This window comes from Lates calcarifer, linkage group LG4 (assembly GCF_001640805.2).
Source record: "Lates calcarifer isolate ASB-BC8 linkage group LG4, TLL_Latcal_v3, whole genome shotgun sequence".
NCBI classification, from domain to species: domain Eukaryota; kingdom Metazoa; phylum Chordata; class Actinopteri; family Centropomidae; genus Lates; species Lates calcarifer.
In genome coordinates, this window is record NC_066836.1 from 15050652 (window position 1) to 15070264 (window position 19613).

Genomic DNA, 19613 nt, shown 5'->3' on the forward strand with positions numbered 1-19613 from the left:
CTAGGGGGCAGAAATGAGCTGCATTAGTACCTCCTGCTGTTGAGCACACTGCACCAATGACTCTCAGGATACAGTCATTATATTGCGCTAAGTAGAATACACAATGCAGCTTCATTGAGTTTTGTATAAAGTCCCCGAGGCAGATGAGTACTCCTGTGCTGTAGTACTACCTGCCTCCTGGTTTGTTAAATTAGTAAAACGTTGAGTAAAAACTGAGGAAAATGCATCATGTAGAGGCAGTAGAAACTGAATCAGTAAAGGTGTATAAAAGTGATTTTGACTCCGGGCCCCCTCGCTGAGACAGGACCTCCCACTTACATAATAAATGCTACGTGGCTGTGATGTTAGTTTTCTCCAGCTTTTATTGTTTTAAAGAACTTTTATTTTTCAAGTAACCGGAAGTATTCCGCGCACATGCGCAGTAAGTATAATCAGCAGAAGAAAATCGGAAGTTCTTTCAAGCTTTCAAAGCGGCGCGTCTAGTGTCAGGAAGACACATTTTAGCCAAAATGTTGAGTAAAGTGATCGGTCAGAAGTATATCTCCATCGCCAAGTTGTGGTAAGATGTGTTTTTCATATCGTATTTGTCGTAGAAGCGTAAAGAACCCAGACTTGGGCTGACAGAATCTCGATGTGTCCTTGGCTAACATTAGCTATTAGCCTAGCCGAGGTCATCGCTTTGGGTGATAAGCTGACTGTAGCTCTGTGACAGCTAAACTCAAGCTAAAGATCGTTAAGATTAATTTTTTGAATCTATTTATTTTTCCCCAACGATTGTTATTTTTCCACCTGGTCACGCAGCAAAGGTTAGGGTTAGGGTTAGGGTAACAATTGGCTGACTGGTCTCACCTCAAGGGCTGGAGCTGTTGTTTTCACTTTAGATTGATATATTCAGGAACTAGCATCTCCTCACATTTGTCTCTGCACTTCTTAATTGTTAATTCGCACTTAATGTTTGATACTTGGGTGTTTGATAGTTATTTTACAAAATCACTTTTCAGCTCATAAAAAACCCTGCCTCGTCAGCTTGTTTTTATCTCCTGAAATATCCTAGATTCTCACCAGATTAAAAGTTTTTTGTTAATTTTTTTTCTCTTATCAGCTGAATTCATTTCATTTAATCTTCAACTTAAGTAAAAGAAAAATGACAAGTCTCTGTAATGTTCTTTACTCCTCAGGATCCCAACCTTGGCTGTTTGGGGCACAGCTGGAGGCGTAGCTCTGGTCCATTTCACAGATTGGCGATTGATTTTGGATTATGTCCCTTACGTCAGCGGCAAATTCAAGAAGGACGAGTAGTGGCACTCGGGTAAGAGATCACTGCAGACACTCAGTAAAAGTAGAGGAAGTTGGACGGCATGTGATGAGTGTTTTTGTTTCAGGCACAGTAATCACAGTCAGCATCGTTATTTCTGCATCCACTGTGCCTGAGTAGAGAACCTGACACTGCTGTCTGTTGTGTAAATATAGTATGGGCCTGCTCAGTCCCAGCCTATATATACATCTAAATTTGTCTTTTGACCGACTGCTGAAAGTGTTTAATCACATTTTTTACATGTTGTCTTATTGCTGCCCTCTGTTTTCATTAATCTAGACAAAAACTTTTCTTCTCTCCTATTGATTAGATCATCATTATTCTTTTACCACAGGGTTGTTAAGGCATACACCCATCTATTTCTAGTATTAATGTCTGCTGTGTAACTGTAGAGAGTGGAACTACTACCATTCACACTTTTTTCATTTTTCATTCACACATGAAAAATTCCATATGGAGTCTTTTCACATGTTACGTGTTAGTTGGGCATAGAGGATCTTTGTTCCCATTTATTACAGCGGCAGCACTGCACGGAGATTTACCCCCTGTTTCAGCAAATAATCAGCAACTATTGTCTTCGTGGTCATAGCTCAATATTACTTTATGCCTTCATCTGATAGAAGTATAGTAATGTCTAAAACCTGTTAAACACACACCGCAACCTTACTGTCATATCCAGTGTAGTTCATTCTGAAACAACTCTGAGACTGCACGTTTGTGTCAAGGCAGTCGTGACCTCATGCTTAGGGACACACTTGTTGTTTACATAGTTTAGTTTAACAAGTAGAAAGTCAAAGGAAGTTAAGTTTGCTCTCTCTGTGTTGATTTTATTCACACTGGAACTGTGGTGAAGAAAACATGTGCAAATCTTATTAATGTTTCCAAGTAGGAAAATAACCAGAGCAGTTTTAATTTTTTTCTAACACATCTTTGAGGATGTTTGTAACAGTGTCAAGATGGAAAATGTGATTAAGAAATGTGAGACGTTAAAATAAAGAAGACATCTGTCAGGTGTCTTTTGGCATTTATTCAGGTTAGGTCCTTACCTCTGGGCATTGCTTCTTCCACTGTGTTTTTAAGGACCATAGTGGTGGTGGGAAGATATTTGTGGGGTACTTCTCAACAGCAGGGACTAGAAAACTGTCAGGACTGTGGAAATGATAAACGAAGTGAAATTCAGGGACAATACACTGGGCAGTTTAGAGGTGTCAGGAGACCAGAATCCAGGACAGTGGTCTATTTTAAGGCTGTAACTGTATGTGGCAGATTCGAATAAAAAAAGAAACCAGTGGAAATATATAGCGTTTGGACCTTTGGTTTAACCCACAAATCCTTGAATAAGGTCAAGTATAGTGTTGGATGGTGAGTGAATTTTGCATACTGCTGTCAGAATAAAATATGGCGCACAAGTGAAAGGCTGATAGTTCTAACTATGCTACTCAAACTTTCCCTCCAGCCTTGAATAGATATTTGAATCTCCTGTTACACCAAAACCACATTTTTTTTCTCTACAACATAATGACTCTTTGTTTTCTGCTGCCAGGTCGGTGCTGTTTTTTTATAAAGAACAAGAGCTGCTGCAGCCGGTACCTCACACTGTCGTCCACCTGAATGCCAGGCAGGTGGAAGCTTGTCATCTTCACCCTACAGCTCAAGCAAGCATTGAACTGTTCACTACCAACATCCACCTGAAATGCAGCAGGGTTCGGCATTTCAACTTTCCTCCACCAGTGAAACCGCAAATGGAAGGAAGATGAAAACAGAGATGATGAATGGACTTTTGTTTTCTTTTCCTACTTAGTTCGGGATCAGGTATTTATTTTAACCATCAGTTTTCTGTGTGTGTGGATCAAACTTGATTCAAAATAAAAATCTGTCCTTTGTCTCATGATGTAATTGTTTTGAGGAGAGGAAGAAGAAGTAAAGTATGTGAGATTTATCCTATATCGTGGTTGTGTGTAATTATTACATTTGCAATGGATGAAATGATTTTGATGCTCAAAGTGTTTCCCTGCTCTCAATGTCTTGTTAATTACTTACAAATCTTCCTGAATACAGACTCATGAGTGGAGTTGGGCATCAGTTTGCTGGGACTTGTGTACACATCACTGATTAAGGGACATAGTAACTGAATTGTGCTTCCAGTGTGTAAATCTGTCACTTATGAGCCTAATCAGTCACATTTAAATGATCATTTTAAAGGTATATTTAGCGACAAAATGAAAATCCAGTATTTTATGTTTCAAAATAAAAGACTGATTTACTCATGTTGATGGACAATACTGATGTAAACAGATTTTTTAAAGCATCAGCTAACACTGTCATACCACCAATCTTGTGAATTGATTCAAGACTGATGGCAATTTCCACTCAGACAGTAGGGCTGCTTTTCTTGTATTATAAATCTGCATAGCAGGTGTTTCTATGTGCTCATGGATCACGTCTACCTTTTCAAGCATAACTAATAACTGTACAACTAATCTCATGCCTGTATATTGCATTTCTGGAGGAAGTATTCAGATCCTTAAAGTTTAATTACGTAACGTGACTCAAATTCCAGTCTACTAAAAGTGTTGGCAACAAAATGAACAAGTAAAAACACTTATAGAAAATGATGCTTTCAGAAATCTGTAATTCAGGGATATGTTTACCTGTAAACAGCATTTTAATGTTGTAGCAGGTGCTGGTGGTGCCACATCAAACTGCTGCTACCACTATTTATAGTTTGCTCTAAGTACAGATCTGAGTTTATCATGTTTAGCATGTAACAGCTCTGTCTGTAAAGTAATTATAGCTGTAATATAGATTTAGTGGAGTCAAGTTTACAATATTAATGCAGTATTTAATGTAATTATATCACAGTATTTCCCTCAAAAGTACAGTGTAGTGGAATAAGGGTACAAAGTTGCACAAAATTAAAATATTCAAATAAGGTACTACATAGTTGCCATGCGATAATTTTCGCACTAGCTAACATGGGTGTGGCGGATGGATTACAGTGCTCATTATGTTAGGGGGGTTGGCGGAGTGATCTACAGTCGTAAAGGTCCTGACGGGAGACAGACAGCGGGGATCGATAACAAACCGGACACGGTGTAAATTCATGACTGAATTAAGAAGCAACGAGCTGGCTTCTTTTCTTTCATAAGCCAGTACCACAGGCAAGAAAATCAAGACAACACCGGAACCATGGAAAGAAAAAGGTGGGACTTTTAAATGTGTAGTCGAAGGAGACGTTAGAATGAAAGTTTCTCTGCAGGAAATGCATGCATGCGTTTTGCTGTTGAGAAACGCTCAGCAGCAAATGGACGGCTCTGGATTATTTCTTTACACTTTGTGTTACTGTAGCTAAACGTAGGCTTTAGAGAGTTTTGGTTTTTATTACGTTAGGAAACTTTGAACAGCAGTAACTGATACGCTAGCTGCTGGTACGTTGATGTTAACGACGCCGCTGCTAGCTTGATTAGCTAGCTAAGTTTCATTGTTTACACACGCTTGACTTGCGGTGCGATGGGCCCCGGCACACTTAACACCTTTTATGTTAAATATGATATAAAAGAGTCTCGTCTACAGCACAGTGGCCATGTTAAAACTTGGAAACTTGGAAAACTTGGGAATATGCTGCCTCGTGTGTAGCTCACCACTGTTTCCTCTGCGTGCCAGTACCTTGAAGAGTTACACTTCACTCTGAGCACGTTGATTCACTTCAACAGGCAGCCAGTCTGTTTTGTTTTTCCAATTGCAAAACTCTAGCAGTCAATAAATTTACCTCAAAGCCTCTCTCGCATGTCCAAAGAACGTCCACACCGGTGTTTTCAGGTTGGCTGATTAAACGTCTTTAAAGACAGTGTTGGTGTGTACAAATGTGCTTGATTGACATCTACTGACTCCATGTCATTGCACCTGTCAGGGAGGGACAACCACAGATGATGTAACGAAGCCTGGAAGGACTTACACCTACATCTTCTGATTCTATTCAAAGTTGTTTTCATTTAGTCGATCTCAGGAATCCAAGTTCAACTTCAGGCTGTGAAGAGGTTTAACTGAGACGTCATGTGTGGACGTCCAGGGCCATAACTGATTTAAATCTACAGTTATTGAAAAGATCAGTGATGATTATGATTTTCCTGGTTTTCTCTCTAGTATACCTGTTAAGCGCATCCTCCACAAGCCCCAGATAGTCCGTGGTCTGGGAAGCAACCTTCACACAGACGTGAATGCCAATCAGTCCCGGGCCGGAGGGTCGCTCCTGAACAAAGTGCAGCGCAGCAGGCACAAGAATCTCTACGACATCAACCATCAAATCAGGGTGAGACTGTGTTTGGTTTTGGAAGTGTGAGGCATTAATGACTGCTCGAGGGGAAATTATAACCTTTAACAGAATTTACAGGGTGCTCTGGACACTGCCCTTAAAACATATTTACCTCCTTCAGACTTTTTCATTTTATTGTTTTTGTATAACGGAATCAGAGTGTTTTTAATTGTGCTGTTTGGCAGTGACCAACAAAGTAAAAGTCTTACGTGTTAAACTGAACAGTGGAGGCACCTTTGACAGTAACATCAGCCTTGTATCTTTGTGCATAGGTCTATATCAGCTTTGTATATCTAGACATTTTCTCACAGTCTTCTCTGTAAACCTGCTCATGCTCTATAAAGTTGTATTAGCACCTGCCTGGATTGTTTAAATTCTGCACCAATTTAGCCAATCCAGGACACATCCAGAGTTTTGTTTTGAACTCAAGACAAAGTGTTTATTATAATTAGTACAGCCAAAAACAGAAGTCAGTTTAGATCTCATTAGACCATGGAGCCTTCTTCCACTTCAAAGTGTCCCATGTGACTTCTGGCAAACAGTAGTTAAGATGTCATGTGACTTTTTTTTTTTTAACAGTAGCTTTCTTTGCCAGCCTACCATAAAGCTGTAAATGATAAGTCGCCATGGCAACAGCTGTGTAAACAGTTGCTCTGTCTGAAATCACTCTTGTTCACTCATTCAATGTGACCCACATAATAAACATTTAATAGATTACTCTACTGACTAATAAATTTTAATTTCTGACACAAATATATACCTATATTTTATAGGTTGAATTTCAACACTGGGTAGAAAATAAGGACAAATTTTGGACTCATCTAAATCGCAGCTGATATGGAAGAGTTGACATAGACAGCTTTGTTCACTCCCTCACTGTTGAACCTCTCCCACAGTCATTGTTTTATGGCTGACCAATGACTGTACTATGTAAGATATTCAATGGCTTTTAAAGTTATTGTTGTATTATGATAGAAAATTGATAAAAGACAGTTATCAGAATAAGTCATGTTGTTGTTTTTGTTTCTCTTAAAGGCCAAGCCTGATTTGAACACAACACTACCAGTTCGACAGACGGCCTCCATCTTCAAACAGCCAGTGACCAAGGTAACAAATCACCCCAACAACAAGGTGAAGACAGACCCGCAGAAGGCTGTGGACCAACCCAAACAAGTAAGTCAGAGGGCAGAAAATGTGCACATTTCAGTTCTTCTCTGTCATACACTTAACAAGGGCCTTCTTCTTTGCTTGAATCTTCAGTTGTTCTGGGAGAGGAAGCTGAACGGGTTAAATGCCTTTGATATTGCAGAGGAACTGGTGAAAACTATGGATCTTCCCAAAGGTTTACAGGGTGAGAGGAACCTAAAAACATGACTGTCATGTGTAATTCAAAATAAGAATTTACAACATGTTGACCTGTGCCTCTGTTTTTTTTTTTTTTTGGTTGTTGTTCTTCTTAGGTGTGGGGCCTGCCTGTTCAGATAAGACATTGCTCTCCTCCATTGCCAGTGCACTGCACACCAGCCCTGCACCTGTCACCGGACAGCTCACCGCTGCAGTGGAGAAAAATCCTGGAGTCTGGCTCAACACATCGCAGCCTCTGTGCAAAGCCTTTGTAGTGACTGATGATGACATCAGGTGAGATGTTCACACACGTAACACAGCTGTAATAGATATGTCAACCCAGTGTATTTCCCACAAATGTGGCTGTTGTGGATCTATGGGCCGTGATAACTTTCCTTTCGCCACCTCTGTTATAGAGATACAGGGAAATGAAGACTTGTGTGTAACAGTGCATCTCAGGGCAGTTGTTTTGAGCCTCCTGCAGCTTTTCAAATAAACATGATTTTAACATGAATCATTTCAAACACATGGTCATTCAAAGTATCAAATGTAACATAAGTAAACTGTAGAAGTGCAGTTCCTTGTGGCACATACACCCAGTAACACAGTAGTGCAACATGTTAGGACTGGTGTTTGGGGAAATGATGAAAAGTCACTGAACTAGTGAAAATGTTGTTATTGCTGTCACATAGAGTGTGTACATGTGTCCTTTGCTTGAGAAAGAGCACCAAGCTGAAAAAATGCAGGGGTCGCCTTAAATAGTTACCACGCTGTTACTACTGTTACTGTCACTGCTCTACTGTCTTTTTTTAACTCTGGTGTTGTGAAGAGGAAGTTTCTGTTTTCTACTTTTCATTTCTGTTGACCTGTAGCAGCTTCTACCCACAGGTCCTACTACTATACTATAAATGAGACAAAAATACACATACACAATACATTGTATTCAGTAGTTAGGTGTGGAGACTTTAAGACTCTGTTGTGTTTTTTATGCATTTGTACCTTAATCTGTTGGTGAATTGTTGTGTAGTTTTAGACACTGACTCACTATTACAAAGATCAAAAGTCCTTGGTTCAACTGGGTCACTCAGAACTGAATAATCCTACAGCAAAGTAACCCTCCATTGTGTACATAATCTGGTTATAAGGGGTGACTGTGGTAGGTTCTGACACATTACACACTCTGCTGTACTGATGTTGTTTTGTGTTGCTGCTTTTGAACCTGTTAAGTTCAGTGGGTGACGAGTGTAGAGCCAGTATTAGGGGAACTGTCCCTGCAGTCACTCAAGCCAAAACTGCTCAGCTGTGAATTGCTCTGCACTGTGCTTTGGTGGCTGTCAGATGATGATATAACAACTAAATATTGTGCACAATGACTGAACACATTAAATTGCTATACACACACATTACATCACTTGTGAGGATGTTGAAACTAAATCCCTTGCTGTGATAGGTTTGTTTTCATTAGCAGTAGCTATTAATTTTTTCCTTGTCTTTGTCCTCCAGGAAGCAGGAGGACCTGGTGCAGAATGTGAGGAGGCGGCTGGAGGAAGCCCTAATGGCCGACATGTTGGCTCATATAGAGGACACCACTGCAGACGCAGCAGCCAGCAAAGTAGAAGAGAAGGTTGAGCAGGTGGGCAAGGAGGAATTATAGCCAAGGTATGTGGCATTGATTAGCATATTGCTGCCATCCTGTTTTTATTGCTCCATCCATTCCCACCCTTTGATTATCTTACACTGCTTTGCACTGAAGTACACCCCTAAACAATTAACATGTCTCTGTCTCATCTCTCCCACAGGTTTGTTTGACATGAAGTTTACTGGTAAACTTATTTCATTTTCAAATAATTGGCTCCATGAAGATTTTTTTATACACTTGTAACTGAAATATACCCTAAATGCAGATGTTCTACAGATTTTTGTTAACCTAAACAAAGAGTGTTTTCTTTATCTTTATTCTATTCTTTACATGTTACCATGTAATCCTGAAAGGGTGCTTTGAGTGTAAGTTTTCATTTTCATTTTTTTTTTTACCTCTACTAATGTCTGACAGTTGTGTATGGTGCTCTATCTAATACAGTGTTACACACAGTTAACAGCTATTCAAGCTCAAAGTTAAAAACACAAATCTGATGTATGTGAATGAAAAGTGGTGTGTATGTGTGTGTGTGCGCGCGCGTGTGCGTGCATGTGAGTGAGTGATATAACGTATCTGTTCAACCCTGGAGTGTGTTTTCTTTTTAACTGATCAGCAAGAACATGTTGCTCTTTTCTATATGAACACGGGCACTGTAGGCAGTGTTGTGTAGGTTGCTGTATGTTTACATGCACACAGCACTCCTGTGGCTGTGAATAATCACATTTAGCTTGTTTGACTCAATTTTTTTACAGTTCAACTGTTTCTCAAAATAACCTGAGTTTACATAGTTTTTAAGTCTTTATTTGTATTGACAGAAGAATTATCAGTATTGTTTTGCCAACTACATTTGAATTTAGACAGTAAAAGAAAATGTGTACCCTCAGAAAAAAACAACAAAAAAAAAAAACAAATACAACACTGATGTACCTCATAACCTGATATACTGTACCTCATTACAAGATTCATTATTTGTCACTCTGTCACTGTCAAATAAATGCAGCTCTTTTGTTACTGGTGTAAGAGTGTGTTGTTTATTTGTTTGTTTTTGGTCATTATCATTCATACATTTAAGAGGCTAAGGTAGACAGCCTATCTTAAAACAATACTCACATACCCATATGCACTTCTGATTGTATGTGAGGAAATCCCCTCCCAAAGCAAAATGAAATCCACAACCATTCAACCACTGCTAAAATGAGGCTTCAGCGGTTAGTCAAACCAAGAACGTATCTTTTTACTACTAAATTCCCTCTTTGTGTCACTATAGCTCCACCACAGCTCAAAACACAAAGGAAATTTGGTATTAACAAGAATCACTTTAAGAGGGGATCGTTTATTAAAAGGCAAAATGGACAGGAGCAATAATAACAGCCACCAAAAACACATTCAGTGTACATAGGGTCATGTGAGTGTTGTATTAAGATAAACTTGATAAAATGCGAACCTGTCTTTGATATATCTCGGTTTTGGGTTCTAGACAATAGCACAATAGTGCTTTTAATATCTTATTTTAACCATTTATTTAAGATGAACCCATTGCCCTTATGTGATTCCTCTTATTGTGAATTTTTAGAACACAAATACATGTGTGCGCGCACCCACACTGCATGAGCATCATTCAGTGCTGTAGCTGGACCACCCAAAACATCTCATTGGTAGCCATGATGAACACACCCAGCCGTGACCACATTTTATCAGCAGCCAGGATGCAAAAAAAAATTAATAAATAAAATAAACATGTATTAAAAAAGGAAAATAAAATAGTGCCCTGCAGACTGGCAGACACAATGGCAGTGACAGTGGCTTTGCGTTGATGCTCTCTCCTTGCTGCATGTGGCCTTTGAACCCATTGTTGTGTCGCGGGTGACGTCAGTGCCGTGTGCGGGAGACGGAGCGGCGTGCGCCTGGCGAGACAAAGGCGGCGGACCGACCGGGGTCAGGCAGCAGCAGCAGCACAGAGCCGAGAATCACTGTATATTTTTTTTTAACTAAAAGGCAACTGCTAACCTTGGATTTCAGCTGCGGTCTCCCTGACGGTGCGCAGAATGAGGAGCCAGTGACACTCCCAGGAGTACGGTTTGACTCTCCAGACAGAGGAAAAACAAGAGTGCCCTCCTTTGCGTTTTTAAACGTTTTTCTCCTACGCCCCCCATTTAGCCTGCTAGTTAGCTAACCCGCTAGCTCCCTAGCGCTGCACAGCACAGCACTGGTCTCCTCCTCCTCCTTCTCCTCTTGGCTGCTTCTCATCTTTCCCTCAAGAGCAGGGCGACAGCCGAAGACAGGACCTCGTCGACAAAGGCAAGACAAAGTAAGTTGATGTGGTTTTCGCACTTGTTTAATTTTAAAAATCAACACGGCTGCCTTTGAGAGAGATCCCAAGTTCGGCTGACAGAACTGAGCTAACAGCTAGCCGCGGTGCTCCCAAACAAAGGGGTCGGCAACGTGACTGAGTGCCGACTGTGTGGAGCTAGCCTGTTAGCTTGGCTGTTGAAGCTAACAACAGCTCATATCCTTCTTTTATCTACATATTTTTGATTCGAGCAGCACGCACAGGAGTGGCTAAAGTTAGTGCCACAAAGGTTTTTGTTATCTGTGCGGGGAAACAGTTTGTTCCCTTGTGTTAAAGAGGGGCATGCTTTATCCTGACAAAACAACCAGGCTGGATGGTTTCTGTTGTCAGAAAAGAAGCAACAACAGACAAAGCAAGGCGCCCAAATCAACACTATTACTGCCCGCTGGTGTTTATGAATGACCTGTGGCTCCACGGGGCTCACCCCCAGTCTTGTTTTGTGTGTTAAGTGATAAACAAACACTTGACTTTTTGTTGCTTTCTCATTTTTTTTTTATTTCAGAAGAAGAAGAAGAGGGTGCGCTCACTCCCAACAAACAGGCATCCGTGATCTGATGTGAGATCCACGGAGAGACTATGCCTAGCCCTTTATTCCACCCCGAGATTATGGACCACGACGTGGTGATCAGCAGCCAGCACAACGGGGTCGGTCTGCCCCGAGAGACAGACCAGGAGTCCCGGGAAGAGGACCACCAAGAGGCGCTCCGCTTCGCCCTGGACCAGCTGTCACTCATGGCCCTGGAGAAAGTGGACTGTGGGGGCGGCGGCGGTAGCGGAGGCGGCGGGCTGGTCGACTCTCTGGAAGGGACTCAGGGTCCCGGCTCTGAGAGCTGCAACGGCGTGGGTGGAGGGGGCTACGTGGACCTACAGATGCTGGAGCATCCTGGCGGGTCGCGGGACTCGCCGACGTCCTGCTCTCCATCCCCGGAGTACTACGGCTCGGGCGGGTACCACATGACCGGCTCGCACTCCATGCTCCACGGGGAACAAAGCTCCGTCCTCTGCAGCAGGAAAAGAAGTGTCAACATGACTGAATGTGTGCCTGTCCCCAGCTCTGAACATGTGGCTGAAATAGTGGGGAGACAAGGTAAGAGCCCTGAGTGTGTGTGATGCTTTTCCGAGGGAGAAATTAAATGTTGTTTATGTTTATGGACAGCTTGTTCAGACAGCATGCAGCCTGGTTGTTCTTTGTTTGGGTGGCTCCTGGGTGAGGAGGAGGGTCTCTGAACTTTTTACAGCCTGGTCTCGGTGCTGTGGTCGGACCGCACTAACTGTTTGGGTCTTTAACGTCAACATAATGCGGGTACTCCATTAAAATGCCATACCTGCTGTATTTTGGTGCCGTTTTTAGCAGTATTTAGACAATGCCTTGACAGAGAGTGAGTGAGAGAGTGTGGTTGATGAGTAGGAGGGAGGGGGAGGGGTGGGAGAGGGTCAGACAAAGCGGCAGATTGTCGGGAGTCTGGACATGTCTAGCAGCCTGCACCAAACAAAGGAAATACACCGAAATATGCTCATTTTATATATCACGGCTCTTAAGAGGCAGATTTGAACAGTGAACTCTCATTTCCAACTCATATATATGTTTATGGCAGATTATTATTGTCTTTGCTGAGCAGATTTTAGGCTGAAACGGGGCAGCAGGCGCACAAACACGGGACTGGGCGGTGTTACGCCCTGCACCCAGCTCTGTCTGCCGATGCTGCCGCTCGCGCTACGAGCCGTAGCGTTTTATACACGCAATTTTTCCTCTTTGTTTTTATCGACACATGCTTCACATTTTCCCCGGGCTCGTGTTGTGGGTTTGGATCGCCCGTCGCGGCCGCGGCAGCGTTATGGCATTGTTCTCTTTGTTTGAAAAAGCCATGCTTTCTGCTTCCCAGAATGACATCACACTCTGCGCGCCCTATTGGTCGCCGGGAATGAACCGTCCATATTTAAAGAAACAGAGCGCACACAGTCTGTGCTGGTGGAGCAACATGAGTTGACACAAGCAGTGCAGCAGCCATTGACGGTGTATTTGGGCAGACAGGCTCTTTATGAATAACCTGCAAACCTGCTGCCTAAACGCGCCCACTGATTTGAATACATTCATGTGAAAATGGTCAGTCTGTATTAAAAATAACATGATATTCTCTGGAGTTCTGTCCTGCTGGTGTTTGTTTTTGACTGTTCAACCCCCTTATTATACACAGTGGAGCTGAGCATGCTGATTCACTATTTGTCTACATATTCAGAGGCTACTTGTTTGTTTATATAACATAATCACACAATCACAATCAGTCTCATACAGTAATCCTTTAATAAACCCTCACAATGTTCAGTTTTCACTGTTTTAGAGAGGTGTTGATTCAACTTTAATGCCATTTTAAAGGCTGTAGTGTGTGGTGCAGCTGAATCCTGTTGCTTTATGCCGAGAGGTGTTTTTAATATATTCTCCCGAATAATATCAATGAGAGTAGACTGAATACTAAAAACAACGGCACTAACTGCCACCTACAAAGTTGGATCGACACCTTTCAGCCTCGATAAAAGGATTTATTGCAGGGCTGTTGTACCAGACTGCATTAGTTTCGTAAGGTTTTCATAAACGGGCAACTGAGTGCTTAAATGAACCAGTTTTATTTGATAACTTGTTTGTGCACATAACATATTCACACCTGTATTGTTATGGTAAACAAATGTGTGTGGGTGTGTGTATGCGAAGTGTTATTGTGTTTTTGTCATAAAACTAATGTGTGCGTGCTTCTTCTCTCTGTATCCAGGCTGTAAGATTAAAGCCTTGCGTGCCAAAACAAACACCTACATAAAGACTCCAGTGAGGGGCGAGGATCCCGTTTTCATCGTGACGGGACGCAGGGAGGACGTTGAAATGGCCAAGCGTGAAATTGTCTCTGCAGCTGAGCATTTCTCTATGATCCGGGCATCCCGCTGCAAAGCTGGAGGACCTGGAGGAGGGGGCTCTCTCCCCGGACCACCACACTTACCTGGACAGACCACCATACAGGTACAGAAACCACCATGGCTCAGTCATCATGCTGTGTTTTACTCTTAGTTTCTCTAGAAAGTAAAGTTCTGGTTTTTCAGAGATAAAAATATTTGTGTATCATTGATCCAGGTGAGGGTGCCCTACAGAGTAGTTGGTTTAGTTGTTGGACCAAAGGGAGCAACTATCAAGCGTATCCAGCAGCAGACTCACACCTACATCGTGACACCCAGTCGAGAGAAAGATCCTGTGTTCGAGGTGACCGGGATGCCGGAAAACGTGGACCGTGCAAGAGAAGAGATTGAGACCCACATCACCCTGCGAACTGGAACCTTTGTAGACCTGCAGGGAGACAATGACTTCCACACCAACGGCACTGACGTCAGTCTGGAAGGCCTGGGCTCCCTGAGTGGAGGACTGGGGGCGTCTCTGTGGTCCAGGGCTACCGGCCACCATTCTGCCCCCCCTCCTCCTCCACCCTCCCCTCCCCCTCCTCTTCCCATGTCCATGCACCACTCCTCCAGCAGGAAGATGTCCTCCTCAGTCGCCTACCACACGCACAATGGCGGGATGAGCTCAGACAGCTTCAGCGCCACCCGCAAAGCCAATGAGGGAGGCAGCCCCACTAGCCCTTTTAGCACAGGCTCCAGCAGCGCTGGAGGAGGATTCAATTTCGGGGGCGACTCCACCCCAGGGCTGCCCTCCTCAGATGAACTGGGCTTTGAGTTCAGTGCTTCCAACATCTGGGCGCCTTTCGTCAACGGTGGAACGGGCACTAAGACAGCCGGCTCCTCCCAGCAGCAGCAGCCTTTACGTCGCAACAGCAGTGGCCTCAGCGGTGGTGCCATCACTCCACGATTGTCTCCAACTCTGCCTCAGGACACAGGCGTTGGCCCTCTGGATCACCCGCTGGCCCGTCGTGCACAGAGTGACCCCCTCAGCACTCTCTCCTGGCTACAGTCCGGCAGCGCGGGCGGCGGCTCCTTCTCCGGAGCGTCCAGCTCCAGCTCTGGCGGCTCGTCGACCGGCTACTCCTCTTGCTCGGCCTCCTCCCTGCCCGGCGGCTCTCCTACCGACTCTGAGGGAGGCGGCAGCGGCGTGGGCCTCAGCTCCGGGATGCTGAGCCGGCTGAAAGGCGGCTCCGGCCCCGGAGTGGCCGGTCTGGTCGGCGTCGGCCCCGGTGTCAACAGGGACTGCTTTGTGTGTTTTGAGAGCGAGGTGACGGCGGCCCTGGTGCCTTGCGGCCACAACCTGTTCTGCATGGAGTGCGCTGGGCAAATCTGCCAGTCAGCTGAGCCAGAGTGCCCCGTCTGCCACACCCCCACCACACAGTGCATCCGCATCTTCTCCTAATGCACCAGGCAGGGAGGGTGGGTAAAATAATAGGGTGGGTGGGGCAGGAAGAGAACTGGAGTGGGGCACCAGCTGTGGTGGAGGCGATGGAAGGATTCACACTAATAACCTTCAAACACACACACATGATGGACCATAATAAATACATTAATAGAGATGATGATACTATACGGATGTTGATTTATTGCTGATAACTGTCAAGATTAATAATAACAATAATAATAATAATAATAATAATGACAATGACTTATTTTCAGAGTGAAGTAAATTGAAACTGGTCTGCAGACAGTTGGGGCTCAGACAGTCTCTCGGTGGTGAACTTATGGAAGGAAACTAGTGTCTTATCTCTCTTCAGGCCTTCATTTTTGACCCGGAGCAGCCTGCACCGCTGGCCGCCGGTCTGTCTCGACATTTCTTCATTCTGGCTTCTTCAGATCTCTGCCTGCTTTCTCTCTCACAGCCTTTCCTTTTGACACTTTTGTACTTAACAGATATTTTTCGATGAAGCTGTCAGTGAGGCCTGCACTTTTCTACTCCTCATTTTAATGTTCTCGACAGGACGCAAACTGTTCCAACAAAACCCCCCCCCCTTGCTTTCTCCTCCTGCTCTCACTCATGCTGGTATTTGTGACATGAAGCGGTGGGTGGATGGGTGGGGTGGGGGGGGTGGAGTTGCTATTTTTCTGTAAGCTTGGGACTTTTTTAAAGGTCGGCATGTAGTCAGGCACCTAGCAGAACAATACACCCGAGGGACCTCTTAAGGATGAATTCCTGTTTCTCGTTGCCACAGAAGAAAAAGTAGCCATCAGTAAAGCCAAATGAATGCTATTAATAGACGTCTCGTAATTCCTGATCAAGCTTAATAACATGTTGGATGAATTTGGATGAGTCTGCCCCACATTTCAAATGTGGCTGCTGCATCGATTCACATTAATTATCCTTTAATAATTTTAGAAACGTACCAGTAGTGATTCTGAAGGAATGTGTCTGAGGTCTGTACGTTTGGGCTGCCTGACAATCCCTTTACATCTCTCTCTCTCTCTCTCTCTTTTTTGTGTGTATGAGAGTGTGTGTGAGAAGAATAATGCCCACACGTGCTGTTCGGCATCATTATGTGTCCTCACCATGAGAAGGTCTGGTTTCTGTCCCGCTGTCCCCTCTCCTTCATTTCACTCTCAGTCTTGTAGGAAGCCGACACTCTCATCCATCCACACCCGGACGTTCTCCTCTCACACTCTGTTACACTTAGATCGGCTCATTTAGTGTTTTCTACTAGTTTTTTGACTCTTGACTGTCGAGTGTGTGGCTTACAGACATATTTTAAACTCTAGGATAAGATAGGGCTTTTTCTGATGTCACACATGAATGTTTTGTCCAATAAGGTTAAGGAGAGACGTCCGCTCCTCCCACATGAAACAATAACAAAGGGGCTTGATCGAAACATTTTTTTTTTCCCCATGCACTGTAACTCCCCAGCCCCTCTAAAAAGTAAAAAAACAAAAAAACAAAAATGAAAAAAACAAACAAAAAAAAAAAAAAACAAAAAGAAACAGCTCTTACTGTTTTTGTTAAGTTTTGGTCTTCCACCCCACTCTCACAGCAAAGCTGTATGGCACTCTCTCAGATGACACACCGTCATACCCATATAGCGCTGTATTCCTGGCCAAATGTAGTGCACTATATGGTTAGTTGTTTTGCGATTTGTCCTGTGTTTCATAGCGTTACAGAGTAACTCCAGATGAGGCGGTTGCATCCTGTTTTTGTGTTTGTGTTTTTTAAAAAGAGTTTGCAGTAACTGCCTACGATAGTGTTAATACTGTACGGGTGATTTGGGCGACGTCGGTGTGTGTGATGGTACCATGGTTGCTGTTTTGTGGCCCTTTGAACATGAAATGGAATCAGCTCATAGAATGAGACAAGCCATGAATTAAAGACGACACACACCTAATTCTCAAGGGCTTCCTCTGACCGCACAGACACATGGATCACATTTTTCAGGCTCACGCAGTAGGAAAGAACTTATCCTTTATGGCAGCTAGTAGCTAGGTCACCCAGGGCTTCCAGACACTCTTTGTGTTCAAATCCCAGCAGCTGCAGAATGTTTTGCTTGTTGTTATTAATTACTTTTTTTCTTAATTGTCCCCCCCACACTTTCATCACATTCAGATCCTGTTGGCAGAGTGTAGGACACTGCAGTCGCAGCATGTCCTCCTCCCTGGAGGTAGTCTCAGATCAGGACGTAGTGTGGGGTTTTAATATCAAGGAAAAAAAGGGTAACTCTACTTGAGTAAATAATTGGAGAAAATGGGCAGTTACTGCTGTGCTTTGGTGCTCCAGTCAGAATAACGTCAAACTTATTTGCTGTCTTGACTGTTTTGTTTGCTACTCGGGTGACGGGGGTGCAGTAGGAATCTAATAAGCAGCTGTCCTGGTTGAGCACAGCAGTGCACTGATTCATGTGTAGGAAAAAAAAATTCTGCACAGGAGCTGGAACTGGTAGTCTTTCTGAAGGCTATCCCATGGTGCTTTGGTGCAACTCCCTACTGAACGAACAAACCCAGTTGGTAGAAGGAGGGGCCGTTTATAGTTCTGTAGACCTGGCAACCCTGTTCTCATCCTCCAAAAACTGGCAACCCAGCCCCTCGTCGGGCTCTGACATGGAGTGTTACGTCCTCTGTACTTGTGCATGCTCAGAACAGATGCAAAGCTGCGAATTTGTCAGTCGTGACCGCCGCTGTGTGAGTCTGTTGAGGCCAATCTTAAAGCCCATCTTCAAACTGTCCCAGTCAAAGTGTTTAAGAATTAAAATGTGTTGCATTTTGCCAGATGGGTCTAATGTCGATCCTGGTCCTGCACCGGGACATTTGTTTCTGGCCCATGAGAGAATGTTGGGGTTTAATGTACAGTAGTTTAATTGTTAAAAAGGTACAAATTTTTTCAGATTGACTGCTGATTTTTATTTTATTTTTATTTTTTTTTTCTTAGCCAAACTTACCCCCTCCCCCATTTCCTTCCTAAAGGTTTGAAAACAGGGTTTCCTGAGGCATGCTAGCCAGTGACCTCTGACCTTTTTTTGTGATTAGAGGGGGGGATGCAAAGAGAGCCACGCCAGTAAGGGGTGACAAGACTCCCCCTCAAGCCTCCGCTCTCCTATTTTTGCTTTAATTCTCTTTGTATGCAGAACCAAAATGTAAAACGTTGGCAAACTAGGTTTCAGGCCTGACCTGTGTGTGTATATACCCTGAATACAATCATTGGGATCTTGTTTTCAAAAGCAAAATGACTTAATTGAAGATAAGTGTAGTTTCTAAAGAACATGTATCATTATTTGTAAGTTAACCATCTGCATGTCTTCAAGCCACCTGGCATTAGCTAATAATTTTTAAGATAAAAAAAAAAACTTTTTACACATTTTATTTTTTACAATTTATTTGCTTACCTAAATATCCCAGACAATAATGTGACCCTTTTTATTACTTCAAATTTATTTTTTATTTTCCATTTTTTATTTTCCTTATTTCCTGTGTACTACATATAGGCAATTTATAACAAAATGAGAAAACTATTGAAGAAATTTTAAAATTGAAATATATTTTATTTGAAAGTTTATGGACCTTTTAACCGTGAGCCGGGGAAATTGTATAATCATATAATTTGAGCTGACTTGACGGTTATGAGAAATGTATCAAGAGTTTTATTTTTTATGCTTCTTTAATAAAGTCTTGTTTTTGGTTTCATTTTTTTACTGTAAAATAATAACTTTGTGTCTCGAGTCTTCATTTCTGTGGATTGCAGAGGAGGAATGTGCGGCTGCAGCTTCACCACACGGGGGCAGTAGAGACACCTGCATCAGAGCCGCAGATCAGACCATGAGTTAATAGTGCGGTGAGAAAGCTGCAGCTCAGACATGTTTGTCTCTGCAAAGCTAAAAACAGAAAAATGTTAACACTGTAATGGGCCCTGACGATTAGTGTGTTTTTATCAGAATACAAAACCTGCTCTAGTAATGATGAAATGATGAGTTAACAGAAAAACAAGCCATTTTAATCAATTTAAGTTCCTTATGAAGCTTTTAAAATGCATTGCAGTTTGACATCATTATGGATAAATACCTGAGTTACAGACCAAATGTAGGAGGTCAGTTCAGATTCTGACAAACCTCTTTCACTGTTTTTCACCAAACTGAAATTAAAAAGAGATTGACCAGTTGATTAGCAACAACTTTAATAATATTCTAAGTTAATTTTCAAGCAAAAAGACCAAATATTAAGAATCCAGCTTCTCTAGCTTCTTTTTCTTTGTTTTTCCTTATAG

The 19613-nt window shown here is 42.9% G+C and overlaps 3 protein-coding genes across 4 annotated transcripts; all 3 read left to right on the top strand.

Moving 5' to 3' along the window:
- The first annotated feature begins 413 nt into the window (after positions 1-413).
- On the top strand, positions 414-3259 carry LOC108883597 (cytochrome b-c1 complex subunit 10). The gene is made up of 3 exons (XM_018676937.1): positions 414-559; positions 1179-1309; positions 2859-3259. Exons 1-2 carry the CDS (start codon positions 510-512, stop codon positions 1297-1299), a joined length of 171 nt encoding a protein of 56 aa, XP_018532453.1. The 5' UTR covers positions 414-509; the 3' UTR covers positions 1300-1309; positions 2859-3259.
- Positions 3260-4345: 1086 nt separating this feature from the next.
- On the top strand, positions 4346-9630 carry mbd3a (methyl-CpG binding domain protein 3a). Its single transcript, XM_018676939.2, has 7 exons — positions 4346-4518; positions 5459-5624; positions 6663-6800; positions 6888-6978; positions 7088-7265; positions 8475-8630; positions 8771-9630. The coding sequence occupies exons 1-6, from the start codon at positions 4505-4507 to the stop codon at positions 8623-8625; spliced, it is 738 nt and encodes a 245-aa protein (XP_018532455.1). The 5' UTR covers positions 4346-4504; the 3' UTR covers positions 8626-8630; positions 8771-9630.
- Positions 9631-10369: 739 nt separating this feature from the next.
- LOC108883598 (RNA-binding protein MEX3B) lies at positions 10370-19058 on the top strand. 2 transcript variants are annotated; one of them, XM_051070084.1, is made up of 4 exons: positions 10370-10918; positions 11466-12047; positions 13726-13967; positions 14079-19058. In XM_051070084.1, the coding sequence occupies exons 2-4, from the start codon at positions 11537-11539 to the stop codon at positions 15297-15299; spliced, it is 1974 nt and encodes a 657-aa protein (XP_050926041.1). In that variant the 5' UTR covers positions 10370-10918; positions 11466-11536; the 3' UTR covers positions 15300-19058. The 2 variants fall into 2 exon arrangements, with proteins under 2 accessions (XP_050926041.1, XP_018532454.1); XM_018676938.2 differs by having other exon boundaries at positions 10373-10918; positions 11463-12047.
- The last annotated feature ends 555 nt before the right edge of the window (positions 19059-19613 follow it).

Excerpts from the sequence above, each read along its gene's own strand:
- LOC108883597 (XM_018676937.1), top strand. The coding sequence starts at position 510 with ATGTTGAGTAAAGTGATCGGTCAGAAGTATATCTCCATCGCCAAGTTG. Across the intron at positions 560-1,178 it reads ATCTCCATCGCCAAGTTGTG|GATCCCAACCTTGGCTGTTT; the intron begins GTAAGATGTGTT and ends TTTACTCCTCAG.
- mbd3a (XM_018676939.2), top strand. Across the intron at positions 5,625-6,662 it reads ACATCAACCATCAAATCAGG|GCCAAGCCTGATTTGAACAC; the intron begins GTGAGACTGTGT and ends TTTCTCTTAAAG. Across the intron at positions 6,979-7,087 it reads TCTTCCCAAAGGTTTACAGG|GTGTGGGGCCTGCCTGTTCA; the intron begins GTGAGAGGAACC and ends TGTTCTTCTTAG.
- LOC108883598 (XM_051070084.1), top strand. The coding sequence starts at position 11,537 with ATGCCTAGCCCTTTATTCCACCCCGAGATTATGGACCACGACGTGGTG. Across the intron at positions 12,048-13,725 it reads TGAAATAGTGGGGAGACAAG|GCTGTAAGATTAAAGCCTTG; the intron begins GTAAGAGCCCTG and ends CTCTGTATCCAG. Across the intron at positions 13,968-14,078 it reads CTGGACAGACCACCATACAG|GTGAGGGTGCCCTACAGAGT; the intron begins GTACAGAAACCA and ends TCATTGATCCAG.